The sequence below is a fragment of the mitochondrial genome of Gossypium hirsutum (assembly GCF_007990345.1).
Source record: "Gossypium hirsutum mitochondrion, complete genome".
Lineage (NCBI taxonomy): Eukaryota > Viridiplantae > Streptophyta > Magnoliopsida > Malvales > Malvaceae > Gossypium > Gossypium hirsutum.
In genome coordinates this window covers 405,009-427,580 of record NC_027406.1, presented here as the reverse complement: position 1 = coordinate 427,580, position 22,572 = coordinate 405,009, and the positions used below count along the sequence as shown (strand labels likewise).

Genomic DNA, 22,572 nt, shown 5'->3' with positions numbered 1-22,572 from the left:
AAAGGTAAGGCCGGCTTTCGAGCTGTAGCTTTACCAACGATAGGGGCCTTCATTATTATTAGTAAGATAGGTTGTTTGAGCGCATTTTTCCCCTTTCTATTAGTAAGGTTGTCAAAAGGCTTTCCGATTGTTTGATTGCAGGGGCATCTATAGTAAGGGGCCTTTTCAATAAGGCTCGCGCTAGGCGCTCACCTTTTTTGGCTTTTCAAAAATAGAATATTTTGAAGTTGGTAAAGACCCACCCCTTGTTTCAGTCAGAATGAGTCCCCGGGACCCCGGGACATTGGCTTCCGCCAACAGTGGACTATTAAGGATCACATCCCGCGCATATTCTACATTATAGCCTGCAACTAATTCAGCTTCCGCTTCTGGGAGATCAAACGGAGCTCGATTAGTTTCTGCTAGACAAGAAATGAGGAACATAACCAATACAGGAAACAAGGGAATACCAGACCATATCTGCTTTTGCGCCATGACAATCTCACTCGAATTACGGGGACCTACACATATTAGTACAGTATACCGGGGTCCCCGGCCAGAACCACACGTGCAAGTTTCCCTGCATGTAGCTCGTCCGTGCTTTCCGAGGCGCTGCCTGTGACTCAGCATGAGGCGGAACTGCACACTCTCGTGTTCAGAGCATTGTCCGAGTGAGTAGGCAGCGCTCCTCCTCCTTCTCCTTCGTAACCTTCATCGTTGTTGGTCCTTCTTTCACTAATGATCTAATGATCTCACCCCTACCAAGCCAAGCTTTCTTGAGGAGGCTGGGCTGGTTCCTTTTCGGAAAACCGCCTTTTTTTTATACTAAAAGCTGCCATGCACGACCAAATAGGAATGCTTTCAGCGCCCCTCTCTAGAGAAGAAGCAAAAAAAACGCGCCATCACCTACAGCCCTCTCCTCTGCCGGGGACTTCCATGAAATGAAAACGGGCGGCATCGTCGTATGCTCGACATTAGTTGCCCTGGTTTATATCCCGGAGTACTCCTATGGCCGATCTGTCACCCAACCTACTTAAACAACCTAAAGGCTTGGCCCCGTCCAGTTTGGAGAATGACCCTTATGGCATGGCTTAGTCAGTTATTCTCGCAGTTCAGATAAGATTCGGACCGCCACTTTTCTTTTCTGAAAGCATGGTTCTTGCCTCCCTCTCTCCTCCCTCCTTGGAGCTCGTCCATTGGGTGATCCCTTGCTCTCACGTTCGAGTGTTTGCTCGTCGTTTAGGCCAGTGAGTGATATTTCTGCTCATTGCAGTCATCTCCGGGGTTCTTCGCACCTGGATAGTACCAGGACCCTTGTGCCCCGGCCCTTGATCAGATAAAGCTGCCCGCCCGAAACCCACCCTATGACCCACAACAAAAAATGAGCCTTGCGACGAGACGCGGACATTCCCCATGCTGCGGTTCCCTCCGGTCCGTTCCCGGGTTGGGTTAGGGGAACATCCGAGCGATTGCCTTCGCGGATCCAAACGCGCTCACAAGGCGCACAATAAGAATAAGACCAATAGAGACTTCATAAGAGACCATTTGAGCTGCAGATCGTAATGCTCCTAGAAAGGCATATTTTGAATATAGAGGAGTTTAAGTTCCCGACAACCAACGAGTTGATCATACCCTTCTATGAACCGTACGAGCACGTCCTTTGTCACCCCCCACCGCGCTTACGGCTCTATACCCCAACCCAACTTGCTCCGGCCCCGGGTCTGTCGTCCTCCTCATTATAGTCCTCAGCATTTCATCGGAAAACATCCTGTCTTTTCACCGCTCCGTGGGTAGTCCTATGCATAGTCAGTATTATAGCCCGTCCATGTATCATCTTATACTTTTTTGCGGTATATCAATTTAGGGTAGTGGCAATCCATGTTGCCGACGGAACTCCTCGTTTATAAAATGTGAATAAAATCGTCTGTATATGTTGGAAGTTCTACCATGCTGATTTATTGTCCTCAAAAAAGAGGAAAGTCGTTCATCCATTTCTCTTCTTTGCTCTTCGGATCGAAGATCTAAAGTATCAACTTCCCCCTCTAAAAAATCATATGCTTCCTTCCTTATATTATTATATGGAGAGAGTTCCATAATTCGTGCTAGATTATCCTCCGAGATTCAATTCGAAAAAAGACTTTCTTGTAAGAGCGCCTTTTTCTCTAAAATAAGTATCTCTCGATACTCCATGTCCATAGCGGACCGGAGATGATCGACACTTACGGCTTGATCAAAATGCGCTCTTACAATGGTTTCATACTCCCCCGGCCGCGTTTGTGGTGGAAGATTGTAATATTGAGCGTTCTCCAGACCTCTTATCCTCTCGAATATCGTTCGTTCATAATCCGCGGCATAAATCTGCCTGAACGTATTTAGAGATTCGGAACTCGAAGAGGATTCTAAAGCAGGAAGACTGTTTCCACCCTCACTCGAGTCCGAAGAAAAGCAAAAAACCAAAGAAACTCCTAGCAAAGTCGAAATCATCTCGGATAGGAAAGAGCGTAAGATAAAAGCCAAAATCACTAACAAAAAATGGATTAGCAACAAAAGAATCCAATTCTTTTTTTTATTTATTTCTAGTTGCATCCGATATAAAATAATGAAACTTATTAATAGAATTACTATAAGAAAGATCCATTCTGCGGCGATTTTTTCTGTTCCTAGAAATCCTATGCTAACAAGTGTAAGCAAAGATACTATTAGGTTTTTAATGAAAATGAATTTTATCCTTTTTTGGCTTTGTCTCATTGTCTATCTCGTAATTATTCGATTCCGTCCGAATTAGCTCCTCCTGTTCCTCCTTCTCCTTCGTAACCTTCATCGTCGTTGGTCCTTCTGCACTGCTCTTGATACGTCACCGTACCTTTTCAATGAAATCTGTGCCTTCGTTGAAAAAGTCTTTTTCGCGAGCCTAACGAGGCTGCGGGGCTGTGCATTTCAGCCCATCACATCAAGGTGACAGGATTCGAACCTATGGCCCTCTGTACCCAAAACAGATGCGCTGACCAGACTGCGCTACACCTCGTCTCACCCCCCGAAGCATATAGATCCGCCCGATCGATGAACACTCGAACCGAACTCGCCCATCCTTTTGGGCACAGGGGGGCGAGAACCAATCCGAGTAATCAACCGCTTTTTTTATTTTTGAATCTGCCTCCCGCACTATACGGCTTTTTGCCTTCTTCTTTCACTTGAATTTCAAAATCCGGCTCGCTCTCGGCTACGTGTCCTTTGGACCCTTCGCCCGCTTAGAAGTGGATTCGAACCACTGACACAAGGATTTTCAGTCCTTTGCTCTAACCAGCTGAGCTACCTGAACCACTTTCCTAAAGTAAGTTTTCTTCATCGAATAGCGCCCTACCTTACCACTTTACTAGTAAGGGAAAAGCCCCTTACTAATATGTTAGGGCTTTTTTCGCTTGTTCGTCAAGCTTTCGAGCAGCTCTTTCAACTGCCACCTAATCTCCCAACATGCTCAAGAACCGAGAGCCGTCCAGGGACTGGACGGCCGGAGGAAATAGAAAGAAGATAGGCCGGTCAAACAAAAACAACGCGCAACGGGCTCTCCGCTCCGTCTCACTAAGTAGTGCTATTCTGTCCTCCGGGGGACTCCACCAAGAGGTTCTTTCTTTCACGTAATTTCGCCTGCCCGTTAGACTTCCGTGCCGGAGGAAATGGGATTCGAACCCATGATACAATTTTATTGTATGTCGATTTAGCAAACCAATGCCTTAAGCCACTCAGCCATCCCTCCAAGTTGTTGATCGAAATTTGATGCGCGCCCGAAGGGCTATCTGATCCGCGTAAGCCGTAGCGCGCTAGCGCGCGAACTCTTCCTCTATGAGCGAGACTCTATCCAGACCCCCCCAGCATCCAAGCCATCAAAATCAGCGGGCGAGGCCCATGAAGACCCCACCACTGAATGATGAACTTTGCGCCTCCGACCCAGACGAATTGAATTCATATCTCTTTCGTCTGGTCGCCGGACTGTTCTTCTTCTATTACATTACATTACGGAGAAGTCCATTCTCGTCATGATCGATCCGCGTCCTACCGTAGTGCCCGGAGAACCTTAGCAAGGCTTACTAAGGCGAAGGAATGCTTCGTTGATTGCACGAGCTAGCCTGCAAGCAAGCCCCTTACTCACCTCTCTCTCTATAAAAAAAGCTCTCTCCGGAAAGCTTTCAAGCCCCTTTACTTGATGAATTGAATCGCTCAGCGCAACAAACAAATAGCTTAGCTAGAAAAAAAAAAGCATTTTTAAATATATGAAAGTGAAATCCGCCCTGCCCTGTATGGATAGTATGGTATGGCGGACTCGGTCAAGGTTAAGTTGATAGCCAGAGGAATGCGAGCCTGGCAGTCAGTCTGTTCAACCATGAACTCAGTACTGCAACCCCCCCTCTCACTCGGCGTCTAGCATTTCTATCGGATAGCTATCTCACTCCCATTCCTGCTCCTTCTTTCCTTCGTCGGCCCGACATTTTAGTAGGCGATCAAATCCCTGTTCGCTTTCTTGGTTCGCTCTGCCGATTATTAGGGGCCAGTCTTCTCCTCTTTTTTAGTTTAATTCACCACTCCGTAGGCTGAAATTGTTGGATGCTAAGGAAGCCTATCGAGGAAAAGACCCTATTTGATTTGATCGTTCAAACCGAGCTTGACTACGGATGATAAGCCAATTAAGTTATCGGCGAGGGAACAAGTGCAGCCAAGGCCAAGACCTGAAGGAGTACTACCACTCGCGATGAAAGAAGAAAAGATGCGAGCCGGAAGGACGACGAGAGATGATCGCTCGGAGGAGGTAGCGGCACTAATTAAACGGGAGAGCCTTGGAAAGGGGGACCGGGGCCAAGCTGAGCTTATAAGGGTATGCGGCATGGTTAAATAAATAAAGGAGAGCATTCAACTCGTGTGTTTGGCGTGGATCATAGAGGCGGATTTTTCGTGGGATGGATTCACAAAGGTTCTTATGACCTTGCCCGGGAGTAGTATGCTTAGCGTGGGAAAGATTACGGCGAAGGTAGGAAATCGATCGGAGGCTAGGGAGCGGATAAATTCCCTTGACCCGATCAATTCCTTCAGTTTTTCAAATTGCTAAACAAGATCGGATGACGTCGAAACGGAAGGAAGCAAGAAATTCATCCTACTTTTTGTTCTCAAAGGCGGGCGCTTAGAGTTAGAGTACAGCTGCGTAAAAACCAAACCTCTAATCTTCGCCCATTAATTTAGACCGGCCACTGACTTATCGAACGCTTTTCAGACAGAAGTCGTCATTTTTATGTTTAGAGGTCGTTCTGCAAGGTACCGAAGTCATTCGATCGGGGAGAAAGCACACACGATCTATATATAGATGAATAATACCAGTTGAGTCGGATGGTGCTAGTCTTCTCGCTTACGGAAAAAGGGGCTCCCACATCAGAAAGAAGAGAGGCACCTAAACCAGCCACAGACGCATTAGCAGTTCGCGTGGAATCAGATTAAACCAAGGTCAAGGAAGACTGAGGTGACCAAATCGAGGACGATGAGCTATTCAATTCAGACGAAGAATTTGACACAGGTTCAGCAAGGACGGGCTTTTCATCCCAAAGAAGAAGAGCTAGAGGTGAGTGAGCCTACGAACGACCACCGCTTATCCTTTCCTACCCACCGCCCATAGAAGCGAGAGAGACCAGCTATTCATCGGCGGATTACTCCACCGGGATATCAGATGTTGAATAATTGCCCGCTCTTGGTCCGTCTACGAAGGGGTAAGAAAGGAGAGCAAAGCAGACTTCCCCGATTAGTACTATCAGACTCGATGCGAAAAGGCAAGGGGATCTTGGAAGAGTTTTTTAGGATTCTTAAACCCGAAAGCATTGATTGAATGGCTTGGTCGAGGACAGGTAGTTTATAGGCCTGAAAGAGATCTTTGCAAAAGCAAATCCCCTTACCTTCCCACTACCCTTTCTATTCGTAGAGAGGTTACACGACACCAGGCTTATAAGACTTCTCCTTAAAAGAATTAGGTATATGTCTTCCTGGCTTCAAGAGCTGCCTTGACAGCTTTTAGCTTCTGAGTGATACATAGATATGTGTTTGGCAAAGTGAAGCAAGCATCAATAAGTAGAAAGCAATACATGTAAAACTATCTCAACAAGAGCAAGCCGTTAGCGCACTAGCCTTAGGTGTCGAATACGGCCACTCATCCGCTTCCTAGCCGGAAAAGAAGGACTTTCAGGCTTAGAGCCAGGAAGAGCAAGAGTACCGCCCGAGAAGAACTACCAGAGCAAGAAGGATGGAATTCATGAACTTACCGCTCGCATGTGATAGAGAAAGGTACTTGGAGATCTTTCTAGGTTCCTAAATGCGGGGGTCTCATGCATTCAAAATAGCTGAAAAGTGGCAACTTGGATGTTTGAAAGACCGCCAGATTCGCTCGGTTTTTTGAAGGTAAAAATGGTTAAGTAAAAAGATCAAACTGGAAAAGATAAAGATAAAGGTTTGTTCAAGTCTGACTCTTGTTGCTATTATTTTTTTATTGTGTAGCCATTGCCACTTGGAAAATTCACACTTATAAGAAGGATTTGACCCAACCCGAGAACGGAAAGAAATTTTTCTCTGAATCTCCACTGCCTCTCAAAAGCAAAGAGCTTTCTTAGACTAACGGAATCTGCCATGCAATGCACAAAAAAAAGAGCTTAAAAAGTACTTAGAGCTTTCTATTTCCAAAAAAAGCCTCTATATGGACAGCTCCCACACTAGACCTGAAAGTCGAAAGAAGAAAAGGAATTCTATACGTGATGAAAAAGAGAAGGAAAGTACTTTAAGAGAAGACTTTAGCCGGTACTAGCTTGACAGTAGGAAGAGTCTAAAGGCCTAAGCCCAGCTATTGAATCCACTATTCTTCTTCAAGCGATGCTTCCTTGAGTTGAATCAGCCGAGAGTTCATCCAGAGGGGAGGATCAAGGTAGTGAAGTGAGAAAAAAAAAAAAAAAGAAAGGTGATTCAGTGACCGATGGGAAGAATCATTCAATCTCGGGACAAAGGGCAGAAGGGAAGGTAGCTCGGTCTTCTCGAAAGGTGGTTTAGTGGGTGGGCAACTCACTCAATCAATAGTCATTCTCTCTATAACCCTAGAAGGAAGCCTTTGGCTAGGAACCAGAGAAAGGGAAGTGTTCATGTAGCAGTGGAAGATCTTAACTAGGCTACGAAGGAACTTCCGGATTCCAATTCTTTTGGGGTTCCCGGCTTACTCTAAGCTAGCGAAAAGACCTTCTTTCAAAGTCACTAGAAAGAGAATAAAAGAAGAAAAAGGGCTAAGATGAATTAGCTAACGAATGCTCCTCCCCTATGGAAATGCTTTCATAAACTCTTCTTCCTCTTGCCGACTCTGATAGTGAGTGCTGAAGAAGAAAAAAAGTAGTTCTTCCTTCTTTGCAGTTAGCTCTCCAGGTAGGTCACCGAGGGCGAGGGGAGAGAAGTCACTAACTAGAGTGCCAAGGAAAGCAATTGCATGTGTCAAGCATAGTGGCATGCTCTGTAGACGGGACCGATTCACTTCACTCTCCTTCGCCTTCACTTTCAACCAGAACAAGAGAGAGCTTCACCGCTACGGGGATGCGAAGACACCACAATCGCCAGTCCCTCGATACAAAGGAATTGATCCGCTTCAAGAGTTAGCCCACCTCAAGGCCGAAGTCAAGACTGCCTTTCTACATCAAGATCTGGCCCTGAAAAAAGGTAGGTAGCTTATCCTCACTCGATCGACTCAGGCTATGGTTTGATTCCTGTCATATGTACCCGCTAAGGCAACCCCGTCACAGCTCGCATTGTTTTTTCAGTTGAGGATTTCGCTTCTGATGTAGTCAGTCGGAACCTAAGTTCCGTTTTTAGCTTTAGGGATCCACACCTGAACAGACTAGTCTACGCCCAGCCCGCGAGCCTTTCCCACCCCAGGAAAGCGAGCCCATAATGAGAGTCAGATCCCAATGTGCCCCCTCTCTAAATAGAAAAATGAACAAGAAGAACGATCAAGTGGGTAGACCCATAGGAAGAAACTGACATCAATCTTGGGTACATCAAGAATGAAAGAAGAAATAGGGCTTTGACTTTCTCGGGCAGGAAGGCGCTTCTTCGATTAGGTGTCTCGTGGCGGGGGTTGTGCACAATCAAAGAGGGGCGGCTACTTTCGCGCTAGCTGCTTTCCCTTATGTTACACTAATTGTGCTTTGTCACCTCTTTTTTATTTATGATGTAGTAGTAGCGCGCGCGCTCGCACTTAGAGCAATTACGCGCTTCTCTTGTTATGTTATGCAAGCCAGCTTTCTCAAGGAGGAGACATGATTTAGCAGTCAATTACATCTCGAAGAAGACCTCCTAAGCTAAGGACGCCGGCCAGTAGAAAACAATTTAGATATTTTGAAGGAGACACACGAGAGGCGGCCAAAGATTCAGACTACGGTCGAAGCCAATTACAAAGGTTCGGAGGAGGATGAGACCCTTTCAAGGAGGTGATTGAGGCAGTACGGTAATAACCTTTACAGCTACCTGTCCTTATCAAGCGTCAGCTCAAAAACAGGGGTCCCCTTAATGTATGGGACGATACCAGGTCGGATTAGTAGCTTGAGGGTCGAGTGTTTCGACCATAAAAAACTTTTGGCATTGGCTCAGGATGCCCCGACTTAGGATGTATGCTTCGATACACCCCCTGCTCTGTAGGAATTGACATATGATTTCGAATCATCGTTGATGATGATTTTTTTCACTGCCGGCTGGGGCAACCTTTCGATCTAGGCCTGACTGAACATTTATGAGAAAAGCCCTATAAATTGTCGTACCAGATCATTTCGAAAGGCGCTTGCTTTGGTTAGTTTCCTTCAGCAGCCCGCGAACTTCTGTCAGAGGTGATTAGTCTCCTTACGTGGCGGCAGGGTCGTCACGAGCAATAAGCGTCGACAACATCCTTCTCCTACACACTGGGCAGTCCATTGCTAAGGACTCGGTGCTCAACCGTGCCCATATGCTAGTTGAAACCAATCTTACCTTACCTTATTTACGATAAACCCCGAAGACACTGCTCAGTCTATGTCCTCCAACGTTAGGTAGTATCTTGCGCTTAAATGGACTGGCCCTTCTTTTAGGGAAACTATATGCTTGTCTTCCCTTAGATCTGAGGGCGGCAATGTTGAGAGGGCGAAAGCACACAAAGGGGGGGCACGTCAGCCAAAAGAAGGGTATGGAGTCGGAAATCGAACCCCTTGTTGTTGACCTGTGACAGCCTCAATGCTCTTATGGCAGGGCAGTAACAAGAACACGATCTCTCGGAAAAGAAAAAAGAAGACTAAACCCTATCCAAGATGCCCCACCAATCAAATAAGGCACTGCAGAGCCAGGCCCCAAAGTACGCTTTTGCTCGCTCCGCAAGTAAGTACGAACCAGGCAAAGAAGCAATGTCGACCACCCCTAAAGGTAAGGTAAAAAAACCTGATGCATGGGACAAGGCCGGAGAGTATAAAGACTATAAACGCACGCAGCCCTCAGGCAAACCTCTAACCAGGCTGATGAAACCTAACCAGAATGTTAAATCAATTACGTCGGTCGTTGTGATCCTTCTTTCCCTTCCAGCTCATCTTGACTATTCCTCAAAAGAAAGAAAGGAAAGAACTCGATCACACTGCACGGAAAGAAAGGCTTCATTATATCAAAAGGGGCGAGCGTATCGATTGCAGAAAGGCTGGCTGTACCCGAGAGTAGTTATTCTCCCTTACTTCGTCCTTGCTGCTATTGTAGCAGTAGTGCCTTTTGGAATTGTATCAGAAGTCCCTGGCTTCTTAATACTACTCTAAGTAATTTCGTCCCTTGAATGCTGATCTAAGCGAGCGCGAATAGGGTCCAGCTAGTAGGTTGTAGTTGCATAGTTCCTAGGCCATCCATCCTGCCTTGTCCCTTCTCGCGTAAACCGCTGTATTAAAGGAGGTGAGTAAGTAAGCCAGTTAGAAAGCATGATAAAATAGCCCCTTAAATATCCCTTTATTTTATCGAGCTAGCCTTTTAGTATGATTACCAGGAGTGAAAGAAAGCTACGAAAACTCTGAAGTTAAGGAGAAGAGTGAACCCCTTTTACTACCCGTAAAAATACGAGTACCTGTTGCAAATGAATCAACCCCGCTTGTTTTTTCTGTTGATAGGTTAGATTCTCGGTTGAACGTTAGGAAACCCTACCAAAAATGGAGTCTTTCCCCTATATCCCAGTGCCTCGACTAGTGCTTTTCCTAAGTGGTGGATATTTTTTTTAGGCTTTTAGTCATATGTATTCCCCTCTTTGAGTGTGCTAGTAATAAGCTGGGAAAGTCAAATCCATCAAGGCGAGGAAAAACTAGTTTGAAAGTAGTCCTCCTTGAAGTTCCTTTTAATTGAATGTGGTAAGGATAAATAGAAATGCAATCTCTGAATCTCTTACATCCCGCCTAGTACCTTTTTGAATCGAGGGGGCGAAAGCTTAATATCAAGTAGGAGTTCTGGATTGAGGTCCAGTTGGTTGGATAAAGGTTGGAGTTCTAAGGGCATCATCTCGAAAAATTGCCTTTCCTGGAGTTTCTTTTTAAGTCTTTTCTTTCTTCTTCTATATCTGCTTTCTCTCCGCTCCGGGCAAGTCCTAAGCTTTGCCTTTCCCTTCCTTCCCCCCGTCTCCTTACCGCCCTACTCGCAACTTGATTTTGACCATATCCCGTTCGGGGCTCTCTGGTCTAAATGCTCGAAATGAGCGATATTCACTCGGAACCTAGAGATTCAAACAGGCACAGGTCAACCAAAAGCATATTGCCGAGCTAAGGGATTTCTTGCTATTGTCCCCCCTACTGAGCCGTGGGGTCTTGCTTGGCTATGCCTCGGGAATTGGGCCTCTGGTTTTTGGTAGTACAGGGAAGAGGTGAAACCCAGTTTCTGGGGGGCAACTATGGGAACGAGACTAAGTCCTCTCGAATGAAACCTGGCTTCGACCCGAAGCGATAGGTTTGGTCTACCACAGTAATGAAACCAGCGATGTTTCTGATGCTACTATCGATACTTCCTTCATTGCCCATGTTCGTTACATTGCGTGGGCGATGTTTTCACAGCCAGCAGGGCTTAACTAACGAAAAATCGATCTAAACTGGGGAAGTGTTTTCGCTCTCAAGCGCCCTAGTCGAACCAGATACGCCGATCCACGCCAGTGGCGAGCTAAGCGAGTGGAAAGCCTACCCATACCAGTATAGCTGCTTGGGCTTCCACCCCGGGATTGACTTCGTTCACCTACCGACACGAACAGCCGGGCTTCCCTTCCCGCCGAGAACTTGATTTCCAGTTTTCCTAGGCCTACATCCCTTAGTCCACGGATTAGCAAAGCTTGTCCGAAAGATGACTTCCCTTTGATCTGCTCATAGACGCAACAGCTGGGCATGAGATGTTCTCATTCATGGATGAGTATAGCGGCTATAACCAAATCAAGATGAACCCTGTGGATGCGGAAAAGACTGCCTTCTGAACTCCGAAAGGTAACAACTATTACACAGTGATGCCTTTTGGTTTAAAGAATGCTGGTGCTACTTATCAACGTGCTATGACTGCTATTTTTCATGATATGATGCATGAGGAATTGGAGGATTACGTTGATGACATAGTAGTGAAATCCAAGCAAAAGAAAGATCATGTGGAAGTGCTTCGTCGAGTCCTACAGAGATGCAGAGAATACAAGCTGAAGATGAGAACCCGATGAAGTGCGCCTTCGGAGTAACATATGGGAAATTTCTTGGTTATTTGGTGAATCGACAAGGCATGAATGTAGACCCAGCTAAAGCAAAAGCGGTGCTCGATATGCCAGAGCCAACCTCAGCGAAAAAGTTGAAGTCATTTTTAGGAAAAGCTTCCTACTTGAGAAGGTTCTTACCAGGGTTAGCAGCCTTATCGGCCCCTCTTATGGAATTGCTAAAGAAAAAGGTGGAGTACAAATGGGAAGAGGTCCATCGACAAGCCTTTGCGAAAATCAAGGAGACCTTAGCGAACGCCCCAGTGATGATGGCTCCAATAGCAGGTAAGGAACTTAAGCTATATCTTGCTTTCAATGATAATGCTATCGGAATAGTGCTAGCACAGGATGATCAAAATGGTCAAGAAAAGCCAATCTATTATGCTAGTCGAATTCTCAAAGAAGCTGAAGCTAGATACACTAAAGCAGAGATAAATTGTTTAGCGCTTATATATTATATTATTTATATGCAGCCCAAAAGTTAAGACATTATATGCTGGCGCACAAGATAAAGTTGGTTGTGGGGGCTAATCCGATAAGGTACTTGCTGTCAAGGCCAGCCCTATCGGGAAGGACAGCGCGATGGTTGTTACAGCTGTCAGAATTTGACATAGAATGTGTGTCACTCCCAAAGCGATAAAGGGTCAAGTTTTTGCAGATCTACTGGCCCATCAAAAGACTCTATCGAGCTTTCTGAAGAAATTCCTGGTGAGATAGAACAGATTGCAACAGTAGAAGATGGGCAATGGACCTTATACTTTTATGAATCATCCACAGCCAAGGAAGAAGGTGGTGTAGGAATAGTTTTGAAATCACCAAAAGGAGAGTCAACATCTTTATTGTTTAAATTTGCGTTTCCATGCTCTAATAACAGTTCAGAATATGAGGCCTTAGCGATAGGGTTGTCTATCGCTAAAGAAATGAAGATCAATAAGTTAAAAGTGGTTGGTGATTCAAATTTGGTGGTTCGACAGACAGATGGGACATTCGCACTGAAGGAGATTTCCCTAGCACCTTATCAGTCCCTTGTGCAGAAGCTGTGTGATGAAATTGATGTGGAATTAACCCATGTCAACAGGTTTACCAATCGACATGCTGATTCTTTGGCCACTCTAGCTTCAAAGATAAAGTTCGAAGATGATGAAGATGAAGCTGTCATTAAGATCAGCAAGCGACGAACTCCAGCTCATGGAACTTTAACGATAAGCTATATGAAGATGTCCTTAAAGAAGGAGATTGGAGACATGCTGTGATTCAAGAACTAAAGCAATGAGTGTCGTCAGTGCACATGGCCAAGAAAGACTTGAAGTGCTTCACTAAATTATGTGGCAATTTTGACTACAAGATGTCCGATGGGGTCTTAGCTCGGTGCCTTGGCGTTGAAGAAGCAGCAAAGAGACTTGAAGAAGTTCATGATAAGGTCTGTGGGACAACAAAACCGGTAAACCTCTACAGAAGATTGCAAAGACAAGGTTACTATTGGCCTGATATGGCTAGGGATGCAAAAGCTCGAGAAGAGGCTTGTCTAAAATGTACATGGATGCCCGATAGAGCAGAATGTGCCTTTATCAATGTAGTGGATTGGAGACAGCCATATATCGAGTATCTGACAGAACCTTACCGGATGATAGATACGAAGCGAATAAGCTAAAGAAGATGGCCAAAAGGTATATCGTGAATGATGGTAAGCTATTCAAAAGAGGCTTATCGGGAATTCGGTTGAGGTGTCTATCAGGTGATGAAGCGATGGAGGTCATGCACCAATCACATGCTGGCACCTTGGCGGAGCACCAAGGAGGGCTGTGGGTGTGGAAGGGGCCTCCTCTTTGCTATTGAAGCTCTCGATCTGATCTTAGCCTACTCCTCCTCCCCGATGCGGAACATCTTTTCTTATCTACTGGGCAAGGGCCTACGACATAAGGCTCCTCCTACGAACCTATTGACCTCCGAACCTAAGGAATAGAGTTCCGCATCGGGAAGCCTACTCCTCGGGCTGTTTGGTACTTTATATTATATGCTTTCCGCGGAGAAAGACTCTTTCTAAAGACTAAAAAAATGGTACAAGAATTCCATTTTTCAGTCGGGCGGAATGAAAAAGAAAACATTGATTGAGATCAATTGAAGGAACACCAGCTCATGAACTTTGCCAGTCGAATGGGCAGAACCTGACTCATCAGAAGAGCTTCCGCCACCAATCAAACCAGAATGAAAATGTTTGGTTATATTTCGGAATGTCTCATAATGAACGGAGAGGTTCCCCTTTTCTGCCAAGTCTGCTCGAACTCTTTGGAGTTCGGCGACTTTTCCAGGATCTACTTTTGGAAAGACCTTCGCCATCATGTCGATGACGTCCGTCGAATCCTTCAAAGCAAGACCCTCCCGGTCCAAACATTCTATTAGAATGTTTTGGATTTGCGTACGAAGAAAAGGACTTTAAAAACTTTAGAATCGGATGCGCTCGCCCAGGGAGAAAGGCCCTGCCCCTGCCAACCAAGTAAAAAAAAAAAAAAAAGAAAGAAGAGAACGAAAGGAGAAGAGAACTTCGTATTTTGGTAATTCTCTAGGAGTCATGTTTAACCTTGAATGCTATTAATAAATTCTACAGCAATAGTCCCTCGGACTCGGAAAGTAATAACGAAAATGGCTAACCCAATAGCGGATTCCGCAGCTGCCACCGTTGGAACCAATGAAGCAAATGATTGACCCATCATATCATCCAAAGAAACAGAAAATACCAAAAAGTTCGAATTAACAGCTAATAACATTGATTCAATTGGCATTGACATAATAGGAATATTTCGTCTATTAAGGAGGATTCCCCGAATACCTAAAATAGAAATGATCATCGAAAATGTGAAATATTTGATAAGATCCGTTTCGGGAACGTGGAATGTAAGAGAAATTCAAATGAGAAATGAATGGATCAGAGAGGGGCCACCTTAGTTATTTATGGCTTTGAGTATCTCGATATAATACGGACTACTTATCCGACCGTTCGCCAGATCATTCAAAATACGCTTCAGCTTATGATTCCGGTAGCCCGGTTCCAAATTAATCGTATTTGTTAAATAAACATCTACACCCGATCGTATCTCCTGCTCGTCTATGTGCACTGCTTGTTCCTGTAACAGCTGCGTCATAACTTGAATTATCTCTTCCTGCTTTATACATGCATTCCTAAAACTACGGCCTAGGGATTTATCCTCTTTCAACTCTTCGATATAATTTCTGGGAGCCCTAGCCTGTCCTTCTGAAGGACCAGGCTGCTGCTGGTTATCGTTTGTAGAACTAATAGGAAAGAAAGACGGATCCCCGGAAGGGCCGGCCTGGTGGTGGATTAACTCCACTGTGGATGCCCCCCGACGCAGTAAGAAATGGAGCCACTGCCCGGTGAAGCTCATCCATAAAGAGATAAAAAAAGGAAAAGGCCACTTTAGACAGAATAAGAAAAAAGACTATTCGCGCGAAAATAAACAAATGGATCCTTACTTTACTTGTTTCGGGATTATAGTAACAAGTGGGAGAGAAAGAGTAGAGAAAAAAACAAAATGAATGTAAACTCTAGCACATATAGAATGCATAATAATAAAAGAAGATTTCGACTTTCCACCTTCAGTCTCGGTGGTCGCATACCAGAAAAAAGAAAGGATACCAATGAAGCTTACCATTAATGACTAGTTCGAACACCAGGAGCGGTCTGATCCCTTATTTGATCAGATAGACTGCTCTTAGAAGAAAGAAAAGCAAACTTGAAAAATGGTTTTCCAAGCAAGGTCGCTGAGAACACTAGCGGAACACTTTATTATTCCCACTTTTTCTAGTACGCAATGAAGACCAATCCGCAAGCTAACCTATGACATCCAATAGCAGAGACAGAAAGAAGGATAGCTACTGAAGCATAGGAGAACCAATATTGATAAGAACATCACTTAAGCTATTTCTGTAGTAGCGAGAATAGTATGTAGACAGAAGAATTCCTACTAGAAAAGCAGGTCACAAGCAAGAAAAGAACGGATAGCATGTGAATTAGAAAGGCAAGCTAAACAAGCAAGTCAGCCCGTCTGTCTTCAACAAAGAAACTTAAAGCGCAGGAACTCCGATCGGTAAATGAGCTACCCCTCTTAAGATTAGGTCTCGCATTCTCTCATCGGGCTCTGAAAGCACCCGAGTGGGGAGGGGATGAGCTACCTCTATTAAGAAAGAATCTACCCTTCTAGCCGCACTTTTTACGCCTCTATTCTGACATCAACCAAGCCATTTAGACGGAGTTCAATTAGGACCGTCCTTCCTTCAGGTAACGGGGTTGAGTCAGGGACTAATAGGAATGGCATCCACTATAAGATACCGGGAATGGGGGAGGGCTTCGTTTAAAGGCTACGTCAGCCACCTCAAAGCATTGGGGGTCCCAGTCGATGAGGGAAGTCATCCTCAAGCCCTCTTTCCGCTTTTTTCGTAGGTAGCAGCGTCGGCAGAAGAGATTTGAGGTATAGAAAGGGGGACAGCAAAAGCAGCGATTAGGGATCACCTTCTCATTCATCAAAAACTGGACTCCCCTACGTCAACTGCACTGTGGGAAAGACAGACTGTCTTCCGGTCGAGGCATACTATCTAAGCGACTCTCCTAGTGGGTTACTTCTTTTGAACAGATCCACGCGCTCTATCTTATATATGTCACCTGCTTCACTTGAAAAACCCATATGAAATCACGCAAACCATGTCGGGTTCACAACCTAGGGCAGAAAGCGAAAGGCTAAGGGAGGGTATGGGACTAATGGTTAAGGGTATTGCCCCTAGTCATAGCATGGTCGAAGAGCTGGGTTTCAAGAGGGTATGTATGGTTAGATTAGAGGGAGGGGGACTGCGGATGTCTCGTACTTCTTAGCCCTTCTTGAAGGAAAGAAGTAGGTCTCGGGGAAAATTGAATTACTGGATTAAATTCCCGGTCTTCACCCAACCTGCGGTACCTAAGAGCGCCCCGTTCATTTGGTTCAGGCGAAAAGCCCCTGAAAGCAGGGAGAAAGCCTTCAACTATCATGTCTTAAGCATCGACTCAAGATGAGAAAAAGGTCGCCGCCTTATTCCGTCACTAAAGCAGGTACAGCCATCCAGCCTTTCTACTTATTCCTGTTATCCGGATCCAGCTAACCAACCTTCCAGTAGAAGAAGAGTCCATAGCATAGGGAGGATACTAGAGATTCCCATCACTTCCAAAGGAGAAAAGCCGCATGAATGAAGGACGCAAAGACTTAAGATCGAACAACAAAAGCTGTCGTCAATCGAAGAATCTTCATTCACGGATCGGCAGGAAAGTAGGATTGAAAGTGCACAGTTGAGGAGCCTCGGGGAGTGATCGGAAAGAGCCAGGCACTATAAAAGAAGAGAAAGGGATAAGAAAAAGGGTATACCCCCATTGACTGGGCTTGACCTGAATCTATCGTAAACCTAAAGGGGATGGGAACTTCGACTATGAAGAGTTGCCGACTTAATCGACGTCTTGTCTTATCCCCACTACAGATTTTTGAAAAGAAATAGGGCACGCAAGAGAGACGGATTGCTATCTTTTGGTCCACCAATCATTTCGTATTTACTGTAATCAAGTTAGAACAATTCACTCTAGATGGACGCTGAGTACGCGTTCACCTGTGTCGGTCCGACCGACCGACAATCCAGTTTCACTTCAATGATAGGAATCCTCCATTCGCATCCCCTACTTCGGGTTTGTTCTGGTGGGACCATATAACTTTCTAATAAAGTAGCCCTAATTGAGGGAATCCGTATCGGTATTACTCTACCATAAGGTTCAATTCCCCTCTCAAGGCTCGAATTTGTCACCAACTAATTTACACTACCTTAGTTCAATGTAAATTCCCCGGTGACAAAATGAAGTTCCTTTCGCTGCTACTACGTCAAAAAACTACGTTTTGTATAGCGGCAAAACCTTACTTTGACTTTAATAGATATACAAGTTCCCAAGTAAAAAAGGGTGTAAGAGGAGAATGACCGGGTAACTAGAGACGGTAGGAGTCTTAGATGCGGGAGTTCCCTGTGTTAAAGCTTATATCTTATAGGAGTCCCCCGTGTTAAAGATAGGATAGGAAAAAGACTGAGGGAATCCGTTGCAGAAGGTAGACTACATCCCAGGCTGTTTAAGGAGCAGTTTGCAGCCGAACTAAGTGGAGGTACTTTCGCGGAACAGAGCAAAGACGCCACGATAAGGAAGGATGGTGTCCATCTAGTGTGAAGACTAAAAAGATACTTCATCTCCCTTATGTCAAAAATGGTGAAAACGAAGGAAGCGAAGGAAGATAGAATATCGAGTGATAAGTCGCAGCTTTTGAGCATACCAACTTCCCCGAGCAGGGGGTAGAACCATCGGGTGTCATCTTTTCGTTTCCACTTCCTTTCATTACTTAGAAGAAATAAAGGCTAGTTTCTGGGCCTATTTCGAGTACCGTCTTACTTATTCTAAGATAGATAGAACCATTACAAGACTCCATCACACTGACTGACTCTTGCTAAATCGACTTCAAATTCGAAATCTTGGAGAGACATTTTACCAGGAGCGAAAGCCACTCAGATTGCTTGGCTATCAAGCTCACAACCAGTGAAAGTCCTTAGGAGAAATCTCTTTGTGAATTTTTACAGTTAGTCCAGTCTGAGCTTAGGTTTTGGCAATTTTGAAAGATAGATTTTTTATTAGATTAGCCATCCCCACGGGCTCCCTCTTCTAGCCTTGAAGAAAGCGCTGGACAGAATATACTCTCTCTTACGCTTTCGCAATTTGGCTCTCTCTTATAACTAATACCAGAGTAGAGTGGAGGGAAAAGCTTTAGCTCGAATTCTCGCTTTGGTACAAAATTGAGAAGTCCGCTGACTTTACTTACGATGATTGATTCTTACAAAACTAGAAGATAGCGTGATTAAGAGATAAGAGAAGGTACTCCTTCAAGTTCAAGAGACTCCGATGAACCTTTATTCTAGTTAGGAGATTAGTTACATACATTATTATTTTTTGAAAAGGAACCAGGTCATAATAAGAGATTAACAAACGATGATTCCTTGTCTGACTAGAAGCATGTCACTAGAAGGTATTTAGATAATTCCCAGTTTTAGCATCTACTTTTCTCGGGATGGGGAATAGATCAGAGGGAATAAAAGGAGTTCCCGACCCCTGTAAAAAAGAAGGGTTTTTTTCGCTCTCTCAATTGACTAGAATGAGAGCAAGACGATCATTTCTTCATTCGAAAGATAAAAGGATCACATTCACTCAGTTAACAAGAAGAAAGGCTACTACGGTTATTTCGTCTCGTCTCAACTACGGTGGTTATTTCCTAATAATTTATAGCATCTTGAGGAGGAATCTCAGTCAATTTATCGTATGCGTCATTTCTGTCCTCGAGGAGACCAAGATTCGAGAGATGAATAAAGGCACAAAAGCCCAATCTCTATATCTTTATCACACGAACTAGCTTCTTGCCCACTCCGGAGCCTTGAGTGCAAAAGTACGCGAGGTACTATGGGTGGGGTTCGACGGAGCCTATTTAGTTTTCCAAGACCAAGACATAGTCATGGAGCATATATGATAGGTCACTACGCACATCTATCATTTCGACTCCTTCTCCTACCCGTCTGTTACAATACAAAGAAATTCCAGATCCTGTGAAAGATTTAGAAAGCACGGACCTCTCCTGGTAGAGGCTTGACGCATCCCACATCGCTATCCAAGGAATCCCCTGGAGCTTCAACTAGCTGACGCATCATCTACAACATCAGCAAGAGGAGCTGTACTTTCTTCGTTCCCATCTCAAAATTTCGATATTTTAGAACCAAAGAAAGCAGATTCAGCCCACCCTTCCCTTACTGCTACATAAGAGCCAGAAGCAAGGAAAGGATAGATGGCTCTAGACGATAGAGGTCGGGGTTCGGCAAATTAGCTGGCTTTCCCCTTTCCATTTCAAAGACAGAATATTCACTTAGTTCCAGCATTGGCCGCTGCTCTTTCTTCCAAAGGATTCTCCTATCCTAGAAGACCTAGACCTCTGAAGATGCCGCGGAAGACCAACAAGAAAGTATATATGAAACGAATGGTTTCAACTTTTTTTCAGGAGAAACCCTCCATATTGCTCTTCTATCTCAAGGTTCAACCAGCCTAAGGAGAAGGACGGGGGGGAAGTCTTAACCAGACGCCAAGGCGTGAAAATATCCTATCCGGATCCATCCGAGCCAAATCTTTACTTTAGAAAGGTATTCACCGCTCATCCAAGTGGGAAGAACTAAGACTTGAATTTCAACTATGCCGAGGGGAATCGATTGATTAGGTCGACTAAGAAAACCTCCGTCACAGAAGCCCGGGAAACTTCGATTTCACTTCTCATTCTATCGGCGGGAGCTTCGGATTCAGACATTCCGATATCGTCCTTATGTTATGCCTGAGCCCTCTTTTCATTGGTCTATAGTCAAAGAACTAGAGCCGCAGAAGACTCAACAGATTCATAATTAAGCTTGCTCCAGATTAGCCAACTAGCCCAAGGATTTTATTTCAGCTGGCCTAACAAGAAAAGGATTCCTGGCTACAGAATGATTCAGAGAGCTCAAGACATAAGCATAAGCAATTCCAATAGCTGCTCCTAGAAGCTTTGCTCCTTTCAGACACAAACATTGTACCCTAATTAGACACAAGCAAATACTCATTCTCTCCATTCTCGAGGAAGGGAAACTCATGTCATCTTTCACAGGTCCGGGGAATGTACGGTTACATCAACAGCGGGCGAATTACTCTCTCGAAGGAAAACTCTCCTTTTGCCTCGGAGTTATGTTGTCAAAACAAGGTACCCTTTCCACACAAAATGATACTTCATCTCATATAGCTTCAAAACAACGTAAAGACCTTTTCACTAGGGAAGATCCTATCTGAACTCGAAAAAGTACGTTTCATATAGCTGCAAAATAACGTTTTCGCCCTTGAAAAAAAAAATTATCAACTCAAAAAACATACTTCATCTAGATGGAAAACAACGTTTACACAGCCTCAACTGAGGAATAGGGAGAAGTGAAGTCTTACTCGACGTGAGGAGACTCATGAACGCTTGCCACGGGGCTCAAGAGATAAATCAAGAAAAGAAGAAAACTTGATTCTATCTGAACCTAAGATTGTTAAGTGGTAAGCCTAACAACCTTCCTCACCGGTGTCCTATTTGCCGCCGGCTCAGTTTACTTTAGAAAGCTCATTTCCCCGTTCATCCAACCGGAAAGTCAAAAAAAGCGCTTTTTCTACTCCCATAAAGACCGCGCCCTTCTTTATCATCATCAACCGCCCTCCTCTGTGCTTGGCGACATTACTCCATATCAGTGCCTGTTTGGATCGCCACCTGATTATGAAAATATTATACTTTTTTTGCTATGCTTATATACCTGCCCAGCTACGTCAGAAGCTTGCACCTCGTGCAAACAGATGTTTTTTAAAGGGGGCATGCCTCGGCTCAGAAAGGCTTTCGATGTTTTGATCCTTCTTCTCGTTTTCGACGGCCCGGCATCTTACCTTCCATGAGCACGAGTTCTTCTACTCCCTCCCACTTATTTTAGTAGGCGCCTATTGGATCAGCATCTTCTGGATCTTCTTCACCAGTGGTTTTTCCTGCGCCTCCCGTGCATCAGGGGGAGTCAGAGTCCCAAGGGAATCAGGGTCGCAGCCCTCTATTGAGCAGCCAGCACTTGCACTTCGCTCTTCTAATAATAAAGAGCAGCCTGCATCTTTATCATCTTCTAGTAACAACCAGTTGCCTACGGATTATCCTTCATCCTTTATCGCAGCAGAGCCATCTCCTGCAATCTATGAACCTGGACCCGAACCATCTTATCTAATACCTTCGAACGAAGACCTTGGAAACCCATCCAGCCAGAAGAAAGCAGATAATTTAAACCCATTGTGGAGACCCAGAATGTACTGATTCCATCACTGAGCGAAGACGAGGCTACTCCCAGTAGGTGCTTGGGCTACTACATCCCCGATTACTTTGATCAGGCCAACCCTCAAAAGGGGATAGATCTCACATTCAACTGTGCTTCCCGGCATAAGGAGCCCTCTCATCCTGAGCAAGATGCAACTTTCCCGCCAGCCCTGCTTAGGATGCCTTTCTATCCATTTACGCAGCAGATAGCAGCCCAATTAGGAGCTCTCAACCATCGTGCTTCTAACCCATTCTTTATCCGTTGTGCCGCCCTACCCGGCAAAGGAGGGGCCCTAAAGAAAGGTCCACCTCTCAAAAACAAGAGGACTCTGAGCTCTCTATTTGAGTTAGCCCTGATCGCTCGCTTATCATACGCTCCACCCTTCGCGCAAGATAGCTAATCAAATTGCCCATCTCCGGTTGAATCTCTATTTAGGAAGAGCAGACCAAAAACCTCTCTCTTCGCTATAGCGGTCAGTGTGAATCAATGGCTCTTTCAGACAGTGGAAAAAGACCTTTCAATCTGTGGTTACCGATCAAGCCTCTCTATCCTATCCGAGATAGCTAGTCGTCACCTTCAGTCGCAGCAGTGGCCCTTTCATTGCACTCCCTTGGTCTTTCTTTTGAAAGAATTAGCCCATGGGTCAGCAGCGATATGGTTTTCTTCCCGTTAACTTCCTCTTTGACCATGGGTAGCTGGCTTGATGATTGATCTCGGTGAGTTCCACCCGTCTATCTAAGGATGGATCCCTTTTGCCCTCTTTTTGAAGCAAGTCCTCTACCAGTAGGGTGGGATTCTTCCTTTCTAGCAGCTCTCAAAAGGCTTCAAAAATGGATTGAGTCCTAAGCCGATCCCTTGAGACTAGCCGGACAATGGAGATAGGT

The 22,572-nt window shown here is 44.9% G+C and overlaps 1 protein-coding gene and 3 non-coding genes across 4 annotated transcripts; all 4 read right to left on the bottom strand.

The window, feature by feature from the left end:
- Nucleotides 1-2,929: 2,929 nt before the first annotated feature.
- trnP-UGG lies at nucleotides 2,930-3,004 on the bottom strand. Its single transcript has one exon. It is a non-coding gene; the product is annotated as a tRNA-Pro (tRNA).
- Nucleotides 3,005-3,224: 220 nt separating this feature from the next.
- On the bottom strand, nucleotides 3,225-3,298 carry trnF-GAA. The gene has a single exon. It is a non-coding gene; the product is annotated as a tRNA-Phe (tRNA).
- Nucleotides 3,299-3,645: 347 nt separating this feature from the next.
- Nucleotides 3,646-3,733, bottom strand: trnS-GCU. Its single transcript has one exon. It is a non-coding gene; the product is annotated as a tRNA-Ser (tRNA).
- Nucleotides 3,734-14,313: 10,580 nt separating this feature from the next.
- nad4L (NADH dehydrogenase subunit 4L) lies at nucleotides 14,314-14,616 on the bottom strand. Its single transcript is given in 1 exon segment — nucleotides 14,314-14,616. A coding segment is annotated over 1 exon segment (303 nt).
- Nucleotides 14,617-22,572: the final 7,956 nt, after the last annotated feature.